General features: G+C 34.2%; 3 protein-coding genes across 8 annotated transcripts in view; 1 reads left to right on the top strand and 2 right to left on the bottom strand.

The window, feature by feature from the left end:
* Positions 1 to 351: 351 nt before the first annotated feature.
* Positions 352 to 3100, bottom strand: LOC113238123 (lipopolysaccharide-induced tumor necrosis factor-alpha factor homolog). Its single transcript, XM_026474897.1, has 3 exons — positions 2950 to 3100; positions 1564 to 1717; positions 352 to 874 (listed from the first exon to the last, which is right to left on the bottom strand). Exons 1-3 carry the CDS (start codon positions 3089 to 3091, stop codon positions 763 to 765), a joined length of 408 nt encoding a protein of 135 aa, XP_026330682.1. The 5' UTR covers positions 3092 to 3100; the 3' UTR covers positions 352 to 762.
* Positions 3101 to 5248: 2148 nt separating this feature from the next.
* LOC113237782 (beta-parvin) lies at positions 5249 to 9909 on the top strand. Its single transcript, XM_026474478.1, has 8 exons — positions 5249 to 5366; positions 5490 to 5620; positions 6699 to 6788; positions 6874 to 7145; positions 7435 to 7625; positions 9007 to 9121; positions 9370 to 9613; positions 9692 to 9909. The coding sequence occupies exons 1-8, from the start codon at positions 5335 to 5337 to the stop codon at positions 9766 to 9768; spliced, it is 1152 nt and encodes a 383-aa protein (XP_026330263.1). The 5' UTR covers positions 5249 to 5334; the 3' UTR covers positions 9769 to 9909.
* Positions 9910 to 12207: 2298 nt separating this feature from the next.
* The window catches only part of LOC113236860 (ecotropic viral integration site 5 ortholog), a 45386-nt gene continuing 40271 nt past the window's right edge, over positions 12208 to 17322 (bottom strand). For 4 of the 6 annotated variants that reach the window (XM_026473305.1, XM_026473105.1, XM_026473254.1 and 1 more), the window contains one exon: positions 12208 to 13748. In XM_026473305.1, the coding sequence (XP_026329090.1) occupies positions 13581 to 13748 (168 nt within the window). In that variant the 3' untranslated portion in view covers positions 12208 to 13580. Of the gene's footprint in view, positions 13749 to 14600; positions 14741 to 14957; positions 15021 to 17322 lie in introns of those variants that run through there. The other 2 variants (XM_026473381.1, XM_026473464.1) reach the window with 2 other exon arrangements.

The following is a 17322-nucleotide window of genomic DNA, read 5'->3' as shown; positions in this document are numbered from 1 at the left end:
AAACGGAAACCCTACATTGAGGATCTTTCAACCCACCCACTTAACATAATTGTTAATATATGTATTATTAGAACTAACTCACATTTTTACACAACACTTAGAAGCCACAACTTCTAACAAAATTAACTAAAATTAAATAATGCCAAACATGCATTACGCAATACATATAACATATTTTTTTTTAATAAATTTTTATAAGATTTTATTACAATACTCCTCACACAATAGAGTATAAGAAGCTTATTACCTTTAATATTAATAACATCATTTAAAAGAATCACTTACAGAATAATAATGTAAATCATGTATAAATATATTAAATAAAAAAATATCTTACAATATGATTGTGATTTCAGATCTTTCAGAGTATAAAATTGTATAATCTTTATCAAGTTGTATAATATATAATTATCTCTTATCCCATATGCGATAATAACAATTGCATTCAAAATCACTGGTTGCAAATTCCATTACCTTAGACATTCACTAGATATAGACAGATACATATCAGTAGATTCATGATTCAGATCATTGTACAGGGTCAGGTGATGTTTGCAGAGTCACTCCTAAGGGAAGCGTCTATACTAAACAAAGTAGTGTAGTATGTCTAATGGCATTTGTATAGACCTGCATTAGTTATCAAATACCAACACAAACAAAACATTTTTTATTGTAATATTATTTATGAAGCTTATCTCTAATTTGCTTTTGTTTGACACTTGGTTTCTCATAGCTTACTTGTATTAAGTATAAGCATTTGTTTTATCGGTGCCTGCGGTAACAGCCAAGGTATGCGTTGCAGTTGGGACATTTGTGGTGGATATCCATGCAGCTGTTTATGCAGCAAGGGATTAGGCAGCAACCAAGAAAACATCTGCAACAAGTTTTTTTTAAATAAACAAATCAATAACCTTGCCTCAAATGAATTCCTTGTACTATTTACTTGAAATAAACACTAAATGGGCTGTTTTTACTATGCTGCTTCAACCACACAGCCATGTAACATGAGCACCAGTCTGTCAAATCGTATTTATTACTGACACTATGGTGCCTCAACCACACAACCATGTAACTTGAGCACCAGTCTGTAAATTAGTGAAATCCATCTCCCATATTCATATTTTGAAATTTAGTCTTGGATTTCAGAAATGAAATAATCACTCTAAAATTTTAGAGCAAAATAAGACTAGGATACCATTGAAGTCATATTTTTTTAAATGGAAATCAATTTGTGAAATAGGTGAGTGTGTTTTGAGAGGTTGCACAGTGCTTGTTTCAATGTCACATTTGTTAGGAGTTTCGACTATTCAAAGCCACTTTATGCGGCATTTGTTTATTGGTAGTGGCTTGTATTGAGGTTTTGTGAATCATCAAGTGAGTTTACTGAAAAGATAATCCTTGCACCATGACTTGTTGTTATATTATTCATATTTGTGACCTCTCAGGGATGGTGCAGTGTTTCTAATTTTGAAATTATGTTGAAAATCCAGTCTCTGAGTTACAATTTTTGCATAAAAAATATGTTAACATTAAATAATTCTGAAAAATTTTAAAATATTTTACCCAATGCCGCACAAAATAATTGATGATATATAAGCAATAGCGCCTGGCTTAGTTGTAGTGGCTGTATTAATTTCAGCATGGCAACTAGGGCATATCATATGCGTTGGATGAGGGCCCACTGGTACCACAGTTGTCACGATTGCAGGCCCGGCAGCTGAAAACCAAGAAGAAACATAATAAATGAGGCCTAGTCTAAAAATGCCTTTTTCCAACCATAATCCGATCCTAATTAAATTCATAAGTGAACACTGATGTATGTATCCTAAGATATGTCCTCATGTGTCTGAATTTACCATATATCAATGTAAGGAGAGCTTGCTATTTGTTATTGCATAAATTGTCTAACAGTCAGCCGACATAGGACTTGACTGAGATGTTGACTTTTAAAAAATATCTTAAGCCTAGAATAGTTCAAACTTTAAATCTGGTTTGGTATGCCTTATAAAATAAAAAAATTACTTCTGTGAATGCATTTTATTGGAAAGTATCCTGTACATTTCAGATTACAAAAAATATAAATACAGTAATAGTGTAAAACTACTAGCAATGTCGTTGAGAAGTGATAACTAAGTATTTCAAGATATTTAATCATAGTTTATGCACGGGTGTACAATTGAATTACCAATTCAATTCAAATTTGTGAAAGGATTTTTGAGTTATTTATGGATTATGTGATTGATTTGCAATTATTTATTGCACTATAAATAACCCTTTCTATAATTCCATTATATAATGCCTTTACTTGAATTTAAATGGTTTGGTGTATACAAGCTCAAGTTTAAACAATTTAACCACTGTAGATATATTCCATGATTGAATGTTTATGGACAAAATTATATAGTAAAAACAATTTAATTCAACTAAACATAAGTACTAAAATGGACAGTTGGATATTAAATTGAGGTCAAAAGACACAACTTACAACCAATTCCATAACTTTTTAAGCTACACCATAAAAATTGTGTCAGTTTCAATATATGTTTATCTTTGTACAAAACTTGTCTAAAGTTATTGTTGAATTTGGGTCACTTGTTTACTAACCGAGGTCATGCATGAGTCAATTGTTAAATTCAGAATCTTCATTGAAAACCTCCTGTGGAGGTATATTCTACTAAGTCACATTTAATAGGTAAGAATTTAGAGAGGTTTTAAATTACTTGACCTTGAAATCAAGGCTACAAACATAATAATTTCAAATAAACAGCAGCAGATAGATATCTGTAACATGTTTAGTGCGTCATATAAAATTGATTAAAAATAATTTATATTCTTAAAAATGGCAGGTTGACCCTGACAGAGCCTAGTTTAGTTAAGTAACTTAGTTTATTTTTTAAGATTGATTAGAGAAGTTATTTACATATAGACATTTTATGCACAGATACTTACATGGGGGATACTGTGGCGTGTAAGGACTAGAGGGACCCACTCCACCGACGGCTTGCGAGTAGCTTGGGGGAGCTGCCGGAGGTGGTTGCAGGGTGTGACCATTGTTCCACCCATATGGAGGAGGATTCGAGTTTTTTTCCATTTTTTATATCTAAAAAGTATCAGAGTAAACAAAAAGTCATTTAAAGCTGTTGTATGTTTCGACGTGCGCTTATGTGATGCAATACAATCTTGGGATCTATTTTTAGGCGTGATCCTACCAAGCATTTAACGCAGATGGTCAGTCGCGTAATGAGCGTTTCCGCTGTACAGATTGGCAGACTTACCGTTATAGATCTAAGTGAAAAAATAAATACTGTCAGTTTAATTGATACCTAATACAAAAAGTTACATTAATTTTACAAAAACACTTGTTGATTGCGAAGCGAAGCCTCGTTTTGTTTGCTTGACATTTTCATTTCGATTCGAAGTAATCGGTCTTACTATATCCACAGATAAATAATTGCAAACCATAGAGATATTCGAATATTGATCGCCGCCCCTTGTCGCATCATACCTTACTGAACGAACTCAATACGATAAGCATAGCGTTATTGTGTGTGCTAATCCCATGGTCATTTGTTGTGTTGGCCGTAAGACTAGTTTTAATATTAGTAATCGCTATTCGCGTCGCGACATCGCCACTCGTGCGATCGCGTCGTGAGCGGTTCATTTCGGTTCGGTTTTGGCAAAGCCATCAGCCTAAACATGAAGTTTAATTATGTTTCTGTAAATATGGCCGCCACCTCGCCACAAAGAGGATAGGCAATTTGAGGCGGCGTGCTTGGATTGACTCGGGATTCCTTAAAACGGGCCGATACGGGTATTTTAGTTCGAGATTCGTATAATTTCGCGTTTTAATCTTCGATTAAGGCACAATAGCACTATCCTATTCCATTTTAAACTAGATTCCACAAAATAATTGAAAGGACCATTTGGAGGGAAAAGTTAAGTTTTTATTTTGACTTTCAATTATTTTGTGAAATCTAGTTTAAAGTGGAATAAGATAGTGCTATTGTGCCTTAATCGCAGATTAAAACGCGAAATTATACGAATCTCGAACTAGAATACCCGTAGCGGCCCGTTTTAAGGAATCCCGAGTCAATCCAAGCACGCCGCCTCAAATTGCCTATCCTCTTTGTGGCGGCCATATTTACAGAAACATAATTAAACTTCATGTTTAGGCTGATGGCTTTGCCAAAACCTTAATAAATTAAAAAAAAATTGTTCAATTTCACTCAGCAAATAATTAAAATCAATTGGTGACACTCTACAAAAATTTGAAAACTCTCCAGCATTCTCATGGAGCATTACTTAAAACATGTTCTTCATAGTTTGCATGTAACGAACTTAAGTGAGTAGGCATTTATAAGCATCTGGAAATAGTAAATTTGTTGTTTATACAAATACATAACACGAGTTCTCACGCTCAACTTTAAGGATCGTATTCCAGAACTGTACTCAATGTTCAAGTCAGGATTTGAACAGCCTTGAGTATGATTTGAAGCACTGGAAATACGACCCTAATGGCAAGGACTTGAGTATGATTTCTAGTGCTTTGAATCATACTCAAGTCCTGACTTGAGCATTGAGTAGAGTTCAAGAATACGACCCTTAGAGCATGAGACGTTACAAAATGTTTAGTTAAAACTACTACATAAGCAGGTATTTGGACGATCATAGTGCGATGACAAGTTCTCGTCGCGTCGCGTTTACGTCCACGGTGGAGGAGTTATTTTTTTCCTTTTTTTAAAACTCCATAAACGGAATGCGCACGCCGCTGCAGCCTCCAAATCCTTCATTTTCGTGTGCGAGAGTTTGAAAATTAATGGAACATCACTCAAATGTGGGAACTGTATTTCGCGTCAACCACTCGACACGAACGTTTCGTCGATTGTATCGACGAGTGGCGATGCGAATAGCGAGCATGATAGTGTAAATGCAGTATTACTATTTATTTATTTGTTGAGCATTGGCTATAGAGCCATCAGCTTAAACAAGCTACAAGTAATTAAGGGTCGTATTCCAGAACTCTACTCAATGCTCAAGTCAGGATATGAGTATGATTTCAAGCAATGGAAATACGACACTAATGGCAGGGACTTGCGTATGATTTCGAGTGCTTTAAACCATATTCAAATCCTGACTTGAGCATTGAGTAGAGTTCTGGAATACGGCCTTAAGAAACTCAAAACGTAATAATACTTCTAAAAACTAATTTGTGAAAAAACTAACTACAAATACCGCCATTCTACGCTGTATGGACTGAATATTATCCGGTACGGTAAGCTCAACGTGTAATGTATGACGCACATTTGACTTGACAGTTGTTTACAAAAATTGTTTATGGTTCATCACTTGGAAGATAAAAATACTTGGTGCGATCGACTTGCATTTCGATTTTATTATTTTGTTAATTTTCTGTTTTATTTATTAATTTAACATTTTGAATGTTGGCTATAAGGTGTTTATAAATAATTTTTTCTTTGTTTTTCGAAAAGTCATCCAAGCGATATGTCTTCTCCACGCCCAAAGTCACCCCGTACACCCGTTTTGCCTAAAAAGGAAGAGAAGGAAGAGTCTTTTTGGGATAAAATCGGCACCATTGGCCGTAAGAAGCGGATAAAGGAAGGTAAGTGGTTGTATAGCTTCTTTCAGTGCACATTTGTGCCGCGAAACAGCGTGGGCGGATATTGAAGCCATGAACTCACGAGTATTACTTCATCTGGTTGCCCATTGACCTATTTTACCTGTTTCTCCAACGTACGGATGTTACACCAGAGCTATTAATATCACTATTATTTTAACGCCACCTTTTTCTTTTAGACACACAAAGCCACACCAACAACCTTGCACATTTATAGCAATGATTATCTGGCTTAGATTGGACATGTTTGCCCTCCAGTTTTTTTTCTCTTTGCGAATGTGGATTGAGGAAGATTTCCTAGAACATTTATTTTTGACTGCCTCTAAATAAGTTTCCCATTTTAATAATTTTCTCAAAACATTCCCCTCCCAATCAGTAGTAATTATTTTGCTCATTTGCTGCCACACACATAATTGTAATTTTGGCAAAATTTTATTAAGTATGTTAACACATCTATAACCTAATAAGTGTTTGTGTTTGAAGAAAAATTGGCAGTAATTTTAAATTGATATATATTGTAAAAATACGCAAAGTTTAATTGACACATCATATATTTGAAATAAAATTCAATTCCTCCAATCCTGTAACATTACAAGAAGTACAACTGCGTCAGTGAAGCAAATGAGCTCATTTCCTGGTCAATGCCCACTGTGCACTAATATTTACTTTGTATAAATTTCTAAGACTTACAACACAAAATTACAACCAGCAATTAATTGCTTTATACTGATCATATTTTATTCCAACTAATGAATACTAAGCAAAGAATCACTTGAACCTACACAAAACCTTTAAATAACTGCCAATTTGTATATTTACTTCATCACAGCTTAATAACTGCAAAAACCTCTCAAAAACCATCAATCTGTGTCAAGTTAGTACTTGGTCTTCCAACCCTAACATTAGTGGATTCTTCACATAAAACAGTGGAGCCATATTCAAACAAAATTTGACTTGATTAGAAATGATATTCATAGTCATACTTGGCTTTGAGGTCACTGTAATGACAATTTCTTTAGTCCATAATTTATTTTAGTACAATCTGTCTCTATTTTGATTCTAGTACAAGATGTGCAAGCGGAAGGCAAGTATGCAATAGACTCACCTGGCAGTCCCACTGCACCCGAGTTCCCACCAGAAGATTACAGTTTACGTAAGTCTGCTTCTTGTTAGTACTACCTACATATTTCATGAAGGTCCAGAAATGGATTTTTGGTAACATTTATAAAAAATTTCAGATGATAATGAAGAACGGGCTATCATAGAACCTCGTTCTTTGGAGGACCCTAGAGTGAAAGAACTGATTCAAGTATTGATTGACTGGATCAATGATGAGCTGGCACAACAGAGGATCATTGTTAAAGATATCAGCGAGGATCTTTATGATGGGCAGGTTTTGCAGAAACTGCTGGAGAAGTTGACTGAGAACAAGTTAGATGTGCCAGAGGTGACACAGTCAGAGGAAGGGCAGCGTCAAAAGCTTGCTGTAGTCTTAAGGGCTGTCAACAGAGTAAGTAAAATAACATTTCTGCATGTAAGTAACTAGTCAAAACTGTAGAACTATTTTATAAAACTAACTGTTTTTTAGTATTATGTGGTTTGTTTTATTGTATTTCAGTACTTTTGTAAGGATGTAACTGTATGTCAATAGTTCTAGCTCCATCAAATAAGGAATATTTGAGAGTGATTTAATCACTCTTGCTTGTTCAACAACTATTCTCAGAAATTGCTTTTATACTAAGTTGCACTTATTAGCATATAGTTGATATTTAGTTATAATTTTTATTTAAATTTTGTAGGTACTGTATGGCACTACAAAGCCTGCCCAGAAATGGAGTGTGGATTCTGTTCACTCTAAGAATGTGGTGTCAATTCTGCACTTATTAGTAGCACTGGCACGGCACTTCCGCGCGCCTGTACGCTTGCCTGAAAATGTTAGTGTGAATGTCGTGGTTGTGAAAAAGGACGCTCCTAATCAACTTTCTCATCGGTAAATGAAGTTTTCATATTTGTATGTAATTAAAATTAGACCCAGATTTTTGTCCTAGAGAATGTCCTTCAACAGGAAATGAAACTATTTTTCTGGAATTAAATCGCGTATCATGGTCACGGTTGACCGAGGTGGTAAAATCATCAAAGAGATATGTCTAATGTTAATGCAAATCACCATATTTTTCTTTATTTTCTTTTGTTTTAGTTACGTTAGTTAGACTAATGTCTAATTAAAAAATTTAATTTAAAAATTTTCAAAATATATTCCAATTTACACTACATATATGTTTTACAAAGTATTTTATTTCAACAATATGAATTTTTGTGAAATTAAATTTATTATAATTAATAATGGAAATTAGAATAAATTAAAAACATATTAATTAGTACTGCAGTCTTGTCTGGGATTTTTAGTCACAGGAAATACTGGATCCCAAACTGGTGGTATAGAGAAACCATCTTCCCTGTTGAAATTAGGATGTTTTTTATTTCAATGGTCTTTCGCAGCATCCTGGGTAAATAACAGACTTTTTTTGCAAGGACCTGGAGTTTGTCAAACTTAACTGAATGTGTAGGTTTATGCATAACATGCTTGCCGGCTGCAGACTTGTTTACGCGATAATGTTGACATAAGCTATGCGTTCTTTGACGCGGGTACAAATATTTCGCTTCGTTTGTCCAATACAAGAGAGATTGCACTCGCAGTCTCAGGAAGTGAGAAATCTTCCTCAGGGGTTTGAATTAGGTTAGGACGCACGCCTGATGACTTATTTGATCTTGTCTGTAACACCTCTCACATAAGGTAAAGTGGCAGGTCTTTGCTCATCTGTTGGTGATTTCACGCGGCGTCTGGCATGGAATCTTATTCGCATGTAGAACTTGCTTTATATGCTGAAGTTCCCTGCCAGATGATTACTGTCGCAAACGCCATGTACCAAAAATTTTCCCAAGGTAGCTGAGAAGGTAGCTAGAACTGTTAGTATGTCCTTTAGATGAACATCCCAAGCACACATAAGACTGCAGTACTAATTAATGTTTTTAATTTATTCTAATTTCCATTATTAATTAATAAAATTGGGGTGCTCTTTAGAAAATTTTAAAAATAAGGTACTTGGTACTTGGTGTAACGGGCTAGTGTCCGCAACTCGACGTCATGGCGCCTATTTTGCGTGTGGTAAAAATAAGGTATTTAATTAGTACCTTTTGTAACTATACTGAAAAATATTAGACATAACTGGTGTGCATTAATATTCAACATAACTGGTTGATAACTTCACAATCGTGACCATGATTTCGCGATTTAATCCGGAAAAATAGTTTCATTTCCTATATGTAATAATCGCGAAATCTAAGAATTAATATGTTCTTCAATATTTCAGGACATACATTGAAGATATAACTACAACTTACGATGATCTTGGGATGAAATGTGAGAGAGATGCATTTGATGCTCTTTTTGATCATGCTCCTGATAAACTCCAAGTTGTTAAAAAGGTAACTTTGTTACAATGACTCATCATGACACTAAGATGTGTCATTTTATAAAACTTTGTAATACCCTTGTCAAACATAATAAAATGGAAAGAAGAATGAATAATGTGTTTCAAGATTTTAAGTATCTCATCTAGCAACTTTATGCACACAAAACAACTGCCTCCGTGGCCGAACGGTTACGATCCTGGACTGTCACGCAGAGGTCCCGTCCGAGATTACAATGGTTGATATATTTGTTTTCTTTCTAGTCACTTATTACCTTTGTGAACAAGCATCTCACCAAGGTGAATCTCGAAGTCACAGACCTGGATACTCAGTTTCATGATGGCGTCTACTTGTGTCTTCTCATGGGACTTCTGGAAGGGTTCTTTGTACCATTGTATGACTTTTACCTTACTCCTCAGGACTTTGATCAGAAAGTCCACAATGTCTCTTTTGTATTTGAGTTGATGCAGGATGTTGGTCTTGCTAAACCTAAGGCGAGACCAGAAGGTAAATTGTTTATAAAAATTTTGTGACATATTCGAATGTGAATGTGCTATTTTTTTACTTATTTGTTTTTTTTTTCAGATATTGTCAATCTCGACCTGAAATCTACTCTACGTGTTTTGTACAATCTTTTCACAAAGTACAAGAACATGGCTTAAGACTTCGATAGGTACTAGTACCTAAGTACATTAATGCCATATTAATACATTATACTGAACTAACATTTGTGTTCATGGAATTAAGAGAGGATTAACTTTTGATTTGTATTTTTAATAATATTCATTTTATATTAAATGTAAAAAATGTGTAATGGTGCCTTGTTAAAGTAAGAAATTCTATATCTTAGAACAAATGTTTTCTACATCTCAGTATTTAATACTTAATAAATAAAATACTAACTACAAAAGTTTTTTAATTTAATAGTAATTAAATGATACCTCGGTTATGAACAGAGTAGTTTATTTACTAAAATACACGATATTACAATGTACCAATACTTTATATGAAAATACGTCAATTCATTGGAAAGATATTGAAAATAAAAACTATTCGAATTCGTACACACAAATACATCCCAGTACTTCATAATTGATGTTGTTTCCAAACAGTTCCATTTTTTATAATAATGCATACTCAAATTATATAACATACCAAACCACTTTTTGTTGATTGACTCATTTTGTATAATTTAATTTATATGGGCGAGTTAAGTATGAAATTGCCGATATGATAAATTGCAAAGAAATCTGTGGTAGAGACTTATACTGCCAAACACACTACACGAAATTCAGTTAGAAACCATTAGTCACCCTCTGACGTATACAAAATGGAATTCCCTTTAATGCTGAACTAGAACAATAATGTACAAGGAAAAGAGATGTGTCCGGGAAATAGCAATTATTACTTTATGTAATTGTTTATTTATAAAACGGCAATTATACACTTAAACACCTAACATTAAAATTGTAAGCGAAATATGATCCTAATGAATCATAATTATAAAGAAAAAGTCTAAAAGATTGCAGACTGGCGGGTCCAGCACAAACAGTCAACAACCATAATCAAATCACAGACAATTTAAGTCGGTAGATCTTTTTCCGCAACAAAAAATAAATTATAATTAGTTTACGTTTCACGCATACATTTTTTTTTAAATGCGGCTGAGCAGAAATACATAGCTTCAACCAAAATTACAAAGCAAAACTAAAATACTGATTTGAGATAAACAGAAATATTGAAATAATATTGCACATAATTGTATATGTAATCTTCCGGTACCTGCAATATGTCGATTTTATATTATATAGAATTCTGTAACATAATAATAACTACAGAAAATGTACAAAATATTAATTGGCTAACACATATAATGTCTCTAAAATAAAATTAAAAAAAAATCGGCGGTTAAATTTGTAAACCTCGTAATCTCCATTAATGTGAACTTTTAGTTGGCACAAAAAATTACTAGAAATAATTATATGACAATGTATGATTATAGAGTAAAAAAAAAAGAGATTTCGTCCAAAAACGGAGTGACGAGATTTTCAAATTTCGCCGATGAAATTATTACAAATTGAATTCAAATATTATTATACCTGTTATTCAAAGAATTATGTAAAACACTTTACTTGCAGTTTTTAACAAATTCGTAAATTCCTACTTAGCTGGAGAATTTTAAAGAACCTGTTCTTTTAAATTAAGTATAAGTAGGTGTATTTATATATTTCGTAATACTTAAAATAAGCTGCGTTATTTCAACAATGTTAATATTTAAAAAGTAGATTGTTTTGTTTGATGGCAGTTACATGTTTTTAATAAACATGTAATTTGATCTAATAAGCTGCCAACAAATAAGCCTAACACAACCAGCGGCCTACGAAAACATAATTAATTCTACAGTTTAACGCGCCACTTTCGCAAAAGCTTATTTAATATAAAACATGAGTATTACATATAGTTTACATATCTAGCAAGAATTATTATTGGTCTTACATTTTCTTATCATAATGATTTATTTGCGTCTGTAATGGAATGTGTATGAATTATTCTTCGCGAGGTAGGTACCTACTCGAACATCATAAATGAATCGCCACGATCGCCGATTCGATTAGATATAAATAAAACATTTCAATACATAGGGAACAATACTTAATCCTTATTTACTAAAATACAAGCACTAATCAAAATAATAAGTACGCGTTATATTGCTAATTGATACGGATCGATGACCCTGTATATCGATAAAATTATTTTACCATGATGCACCAAATAAACTTTGCGATGAATACCATGATTAGGTTAACCATAAAATTATATTATTTCGTTAATTTTACAAGCCTTTAACATCGTATCCACTAATAATAAATAAGATATAATATAACGTTCCTAGTTAGCTGCCGTAGCAACGACTCTCTCGTGTTAGCTTAAAAATCTCGACCACCTCTTTCTGAGGCACACTTCTGTTTTCTATCGGATAAATTTCGGAGAGTGTGCGAAGGAATTTTACAATTTCGTCTGCTTATTGCAAGAAGTCATTAATTGCTATATAATTGATATGGCAATTAATTATATACCAATTAATGACTTCTTGCAATAAGCCGACTATTTACTTTCACGCTCACCGTTCCTCTTCAGGTCGATCGGAAAGTCCGGAACACTTCATCATTATGTTACTGACGTACTACAACCCACTCGCATTAAGCGCTTTGTTTTGGGTAGGTTCTTTATACGCACGACAAAGAAATGGGGGTACACTATAGGCATTTGTTTTCCGATAACATCAGCTTAAGTGAGGTTGTGGTCAAGTGATTTTTACTTTTCATAGCGAAATAATTAATAAAATATATTTTTAAGTAGTAACAAATGGAATATTTATTTACTCATAAATTTTTATACGTTGATAATCTGTGGAAAGCCCTTTTCACAAACTTACTTGCTTTATCTGTTATGTCATGTAAATTGTACGAGTAGTTCTTGTAGGCAACGTCCTGTTTTTGTGATTAACCTTCACGTTGAGAACGGAGTTTTATTTCGTATTATTACTCGTATGGTTCTTGTTATCAGTCTACTAAAAATTTGACACCATATTAAGTGTCACGTCATATAATATAGAAGTTGGCTAAGAATTTTTAAAATTAAATCTGGTTAAATGTCGACTACATATGAAAAAATTACGATGTGATTAAATTTAATACTACGCTAAGGCTACGATATTCCAAGATTTCCTTTGTCTTTTCAGTTCATGGCAGACAAAATGTACTTACTTATTGGTTGTAATTTTTTTTGTAGAATGTTATTTATTCACAGGTGTTCATTACCATTTATTGTGATATTTAAGTAATACCGCTACCAATTCTTATACGACTTTTGTTACAATCTAAAAAGTAATAAAGCTACACATATCTACGTCATTTTACTAAAATTTTATAAAAGATTACTACCACAATGCGTTGGTATGGTTGGCATCATGAGTTCTATGGAGTAATACTAAAGTGAACTAATTGAATTACTGAAATCTATTGCTTTTTTAGTATTCTAGCTTAGTTACAGTAAAATGCTTATTGAGAACGCTACTCCGCGAATTTTTTCTTGGGAATATTATGAAACAACGAGAAACTCGTCGAGTGTGGTGATTATTCAAATTGCCACATTTGAAATTCTTATTATGTAATTTGAGTCAGAACTCGAGGCGAATTTTAACAAGTGCAGAACCCCGCATCAAGAGCAGAATACGAAAAAGTGTTTCAATAAAATCATTCAACGTCGTCATCATCATCGATAAAAACTTTCTTATAAAATCTTCAAAATCCAACTAACGCAAATCACGATTGTAAAGTGGTCAACGTTTCAACGATAACAAAATTTAAGTTATGTACTTGTGAATCGAAACAAAAAGGGTTAGAATTTGTCATGAGTGTTAGCGAGAGAGAGAGGTCAAATTTGATCAGATGGGTGATAACGGTGGTGTTCGCTACGAGGGTTTGCGGGGTGCCGTGGGGAGATCCAGAGACGTAGAAGACTCACGGCGTAGGATCAACTTCAGTTTCTCGTCTTCTTCTAAGTCCTCTTCGACTGAAATGGCGCGACTCAGCTCGGTGTGGCCGAGAGCACGAGCTCTCCACGATTCTAGCCTTTTGACCTACACCGAAAGATTATATTAGACAGTAAATTAACAGTCGCAAACTAGTGAACGAAAATAGGTCCTACTTACCCAACACATAAATGTATAAAAGTGATAAGTTACAGTACTAACATTGTTTATTTAAACGTCCGAGGTAGCGTAAAGCTAATGTATAAGCCATAGAGCGTTGTAAACATGCTGTGATCATGCAGTGGAGGTGCAAATTAGTGTTGTTATAGTGATGGTAGGAATGGGTAACATATAAAGTGTGGTGATAAAAACACTAACTACAAACGAAAGCTGGCACAAAAAAAGAGCGGCAAATTTGTTAAATCTTGTGCGTGCAACACTAAGCAGTTAGGCAAACAGCAGGCTTAACATGAGCCCGAAGACAAAAGTTATCTCTTCTCCGAACTGCCAATTTTCTCACGAAAATGACGTTTTAAGTTGCAGTGCATACAAATGTCAAATGAAGAGAATTTCTGTAACTGTAGCACTACGGCCAAACTTTGTATACTTTTGCGGTTCGCTACAATAATAATTAATAGTGATTTTGTACTTTTTCACATCAAAGGACAATCGAACTTATCAGCTATCATATTCAAGATATTTTTTCGGTTTCGTGCTAAGCGTACTGAAATTTTTAAATTACGAACTCTCAAAGTACTTTTGGCTGATCATAGAGTTGCTGTAATAAGATTTTGAAAAAATACGTTGTGCCAGCTTTCGTTGGCCAGACTCTAACCATAAACACAGTACATCATTCATGCTAGTTGTATAAAATATTAATGTACATTTTACGCTTAGTGTATTCGCTAATACAACAATAAGCGACAAATTAACGTATTTTACGTCAAATCAATAAACGTATCACACCTTCTATAACTACATATCCAAAATGAATTAATTTTCAGTTCCGACACATAAAAATGATACGACTATTACGACAATTTAAAGTTATTCGCCATACACGTGAATAAATAAATCGCTGAAAAATGTTGTGTGATAACCCGACTACATTAGACTTCTTATAACATTCTTATGCATACATTGACGGCTTGAGTGAATAACTTATTAAATTTTAGAATAAATTAATAACGCTAAGAAGAAAATAAAAACGTGTTAATTTATTTGTAATAACAATGTGGAATAAGGGTTGGGTCTTGGAAGTTTTTCAAAACACAGGTCGTAAAAGAATATTGTCGGGTGACCACACAAATGGATAACTTGTGAAACTTACTCGAGCCATTTCCAGGGCTCACTGTCCGGACTGGTGATCGGTGTCGGGAGCTGCATTCAATCCATAACATTGTTCCAGAGGTGCAATTCAAAGGATTATTATTTATATAATTTTTATTCAAGATTCAATTGAAGTTACATGAGGTACAGCCAAAATATCTAAGTCGTGTTTGCCTTGCTTCCAAATATTTTATTACCATACAATTTTATAGTTCGGCTTACAATTGAACAAAAATTTACCTCGATCGAATCTCGAATCTAACGTGCTGTGTGATGTAACGTCGACATAAGAAAATCGTAATGTCCCTAACACAGGAACGAAATAAAGAAGAAATTCGTACTTTTACCAAATCAACGTTTGAAAATATGAAGTTTATATAGATATTATATAGACTTTTCGAAAAACTCCAGACGTGTTGAGTCTTATTCCTAAATATTAAACCATAATTACTTGAGTGATTGTGTGTTTAAATTCCAAACAAATAAAGCAAAGATGTTGTCTATAGGAAGCCTGTGACCCTGTATTTGACAGCGCTAGTGATGTGACACTCTGTGAAACCGCATTAGTATTAGTGTAGTGCTTGTTATTTACATTTTGATATAATCATGTTTTGAAAAGCAAAGCGTCGACACATGAAGTGTTTTGCATTTAAGTCTGTAATAAATATTATTGCAAAGACACAAAACCAAGTTACGTTGCGTAGATGTTACTTTTATTCTGTATTAATTAGTGTTAAATTTGGCAAAGAAGCGCGCACTGCATTTAAAGTATCATCATGAATTACTACTACGCTTGTCACTTGTGTGGACATAAGCGAGTTCTGATCATATATATTTTAACGTAATTGGGGTCAGGTGGGGTAAGAGGAATACCGGGGGAATAGAGACTTGAAGCCTAATCTAAAGAGTTTAGCATATAGTCTCATTAGATAGTTCAAACGACTTTAAAGAGATATCGCTGCGATGCTTCAAATCCAAAAGGCGGAAAAAATAAATTTGATAGTTGTGAAATACATTACCCTTATAAGACATACGTTGACCGTTCCTCTTATCCCATCTTTTGGGGAAGAGAAACGTTCGCACAATTTACATGTTTTTGGCAAATACATCGTAAGTATTGAATTTAGCGCAATGATTGTTTATAACACGTGAAGCTGATAAACAAAAGCAAGTTTAGTGTACTTTAAAATTCTTATAAAACTTCACCTGTTCTTCCTAAAGCATTTCATTTATAATAAAGTGTGCGCCGTCTACCCAACCTGACTATATAAACATATTAAAATAACGTGGGTTGATTTTCGTTCTCGCCATGTTTAAGAAATTAATAATAGAAATAATGCTAAATCAACTTTATATCTAGTAACTAGTAAAGTTTTGTAAAATTGACCGTAAATCGTAAGAACCGCGCGCGGGCAGTGACCCCGCCACCGGCTTCACCGAGCGATACGTAATCTTTCTCGATCGCCTATTTACCTTATATTTTTATTATGATTATTTACTCGTATTGTTATAATTTACTAATTATTTACAATAATTAGAAAAGTTGACTGAAAAAAGCTTTTGTAACTTAGATTTGGTACTTACCAACTTTAAGTTACGTGAAAGTATTGCTGGAAGTGTCGACCACCACCGGCTATACAAAGATTCGCACGTTGCCGAGAGTTTCGTTTCAACTTTCTGGGCACTAGCACATTGAAAGCAGTAACGATTTTTGCGCACAATTCTTCGACTCTCGTAATCTCTTCCGCGTAAACTAAAATTTGCCGTCCATAATGATCACAATTTGACGGTATGACAGGTACTGGTGAACCTGGTGGCGTTTCTTTTTTGCACTAAGGGCGCGCTCAAATTAGCCGCTGTTAGAAGCGCGGCAGCCGCGCGACGTTCGCCTGAAGTGCGACCAAATTTTCACATCCCTTTTTTTATTCGATCGATTCAGTCGATTGGAATAACTGGAAGAACTGCTATCCCATTTTGCAGGGTGTTTTACATTCTCTATAAATTCTTCAATTCAATTTTCATCCATCGTGATTAATTTGAAAAATTAATATGTACACCTCATTAACCGTGATTGCAACCAAGCGTGACTGCAGCGCGACTGTCGCGTGGCGCGGTTGCAGCGCTTCTAAAAATTGTATGAAACGTAATAGTCTGCTGCTGCACCCTAACTCTTGTTTACATTACAAACCACGCGGCATTTCGCGAGACTAGAATTGCGGCGGGCTCGGGCTCGGCTATCCCATTTATCCCAGTGCGAAAGCGAGCGCAAGGCGCGGGCGTTTAATGCGTTTGAGAAAGAGATAGCAACACTTTGGCGGTTCCTTTATCGGCCCGCTGCGCTATAAGTTTTGGT

The sequence above is a fragment of the Hyposmocoma kahamanoa genome, unplaced genomic scaffold, assembly GCF_003589595.1.
Source record: "Hyposmocoma kahamanoa isolate Upper Pololo Valley unplaced genomic scaffold, ASM358959v1 100021, whole genome shotgun sequence".
NCBI classification, from domain to species: domain Eukaryota; kingdom Metazoa; phylum Arthropoda; class Insecta; order Lepidoptera; family Cosmopterigidae; genus Hyposmocoma; species Hyposmocoma kahamanoa.
The sequence above is the reverse complement of the archived record's forward strand: the minus strand, read 5'-3'. Positions and strand labels throughout refer to the sequence as shown.

Excerpts from the sequence above, each read along its gene's own strand:
- LOC113238123 (XM_026474897.1), bottom strand. The coding sequence starts at position 3,091 with ATGGAAAAAAACTCGAATCCTCCTCCATATGGGTGGAACAATGGTCAC. Across the intron at positions 1,718-2,949 it reads CACGCCACAGTATCCCCCAT|CTGCCGGGCCTGCAATCGTG; the intron begins GTAAGTATCTGT and ends CTTGGTTTTCAG. Across the intron at positions 875-1,563 it reads ATTATTTTGTGCGGCATTGG|ATGTTTTCTTGGTTGCTGCC; the intron begins GTAAAATATTTT and ends AACTTGTTGCAG.
- LOC113237782 (XM_026474478.1), top strand. The coding sequence starts at position 5,335 with ATGGTTCATCACTTGGAAGATAAAAATACTTG. Across the intron at positions 5,621-6,698 it reads TAAGAAGCGGATAAAGGAAG|TACAAGATGTGCAAGCGGAA; the intron begins GTAAGTGGTTGT and ends TTTTGATTCTAG. Across the intron at positions 6,789-6,873 it reads ACCAGAAGATTACAGTTTAC|ATGATAATGAAGAACGGGCT; the intron begins GTAAGTCTGCTT and ends AAAAAATTTCAG.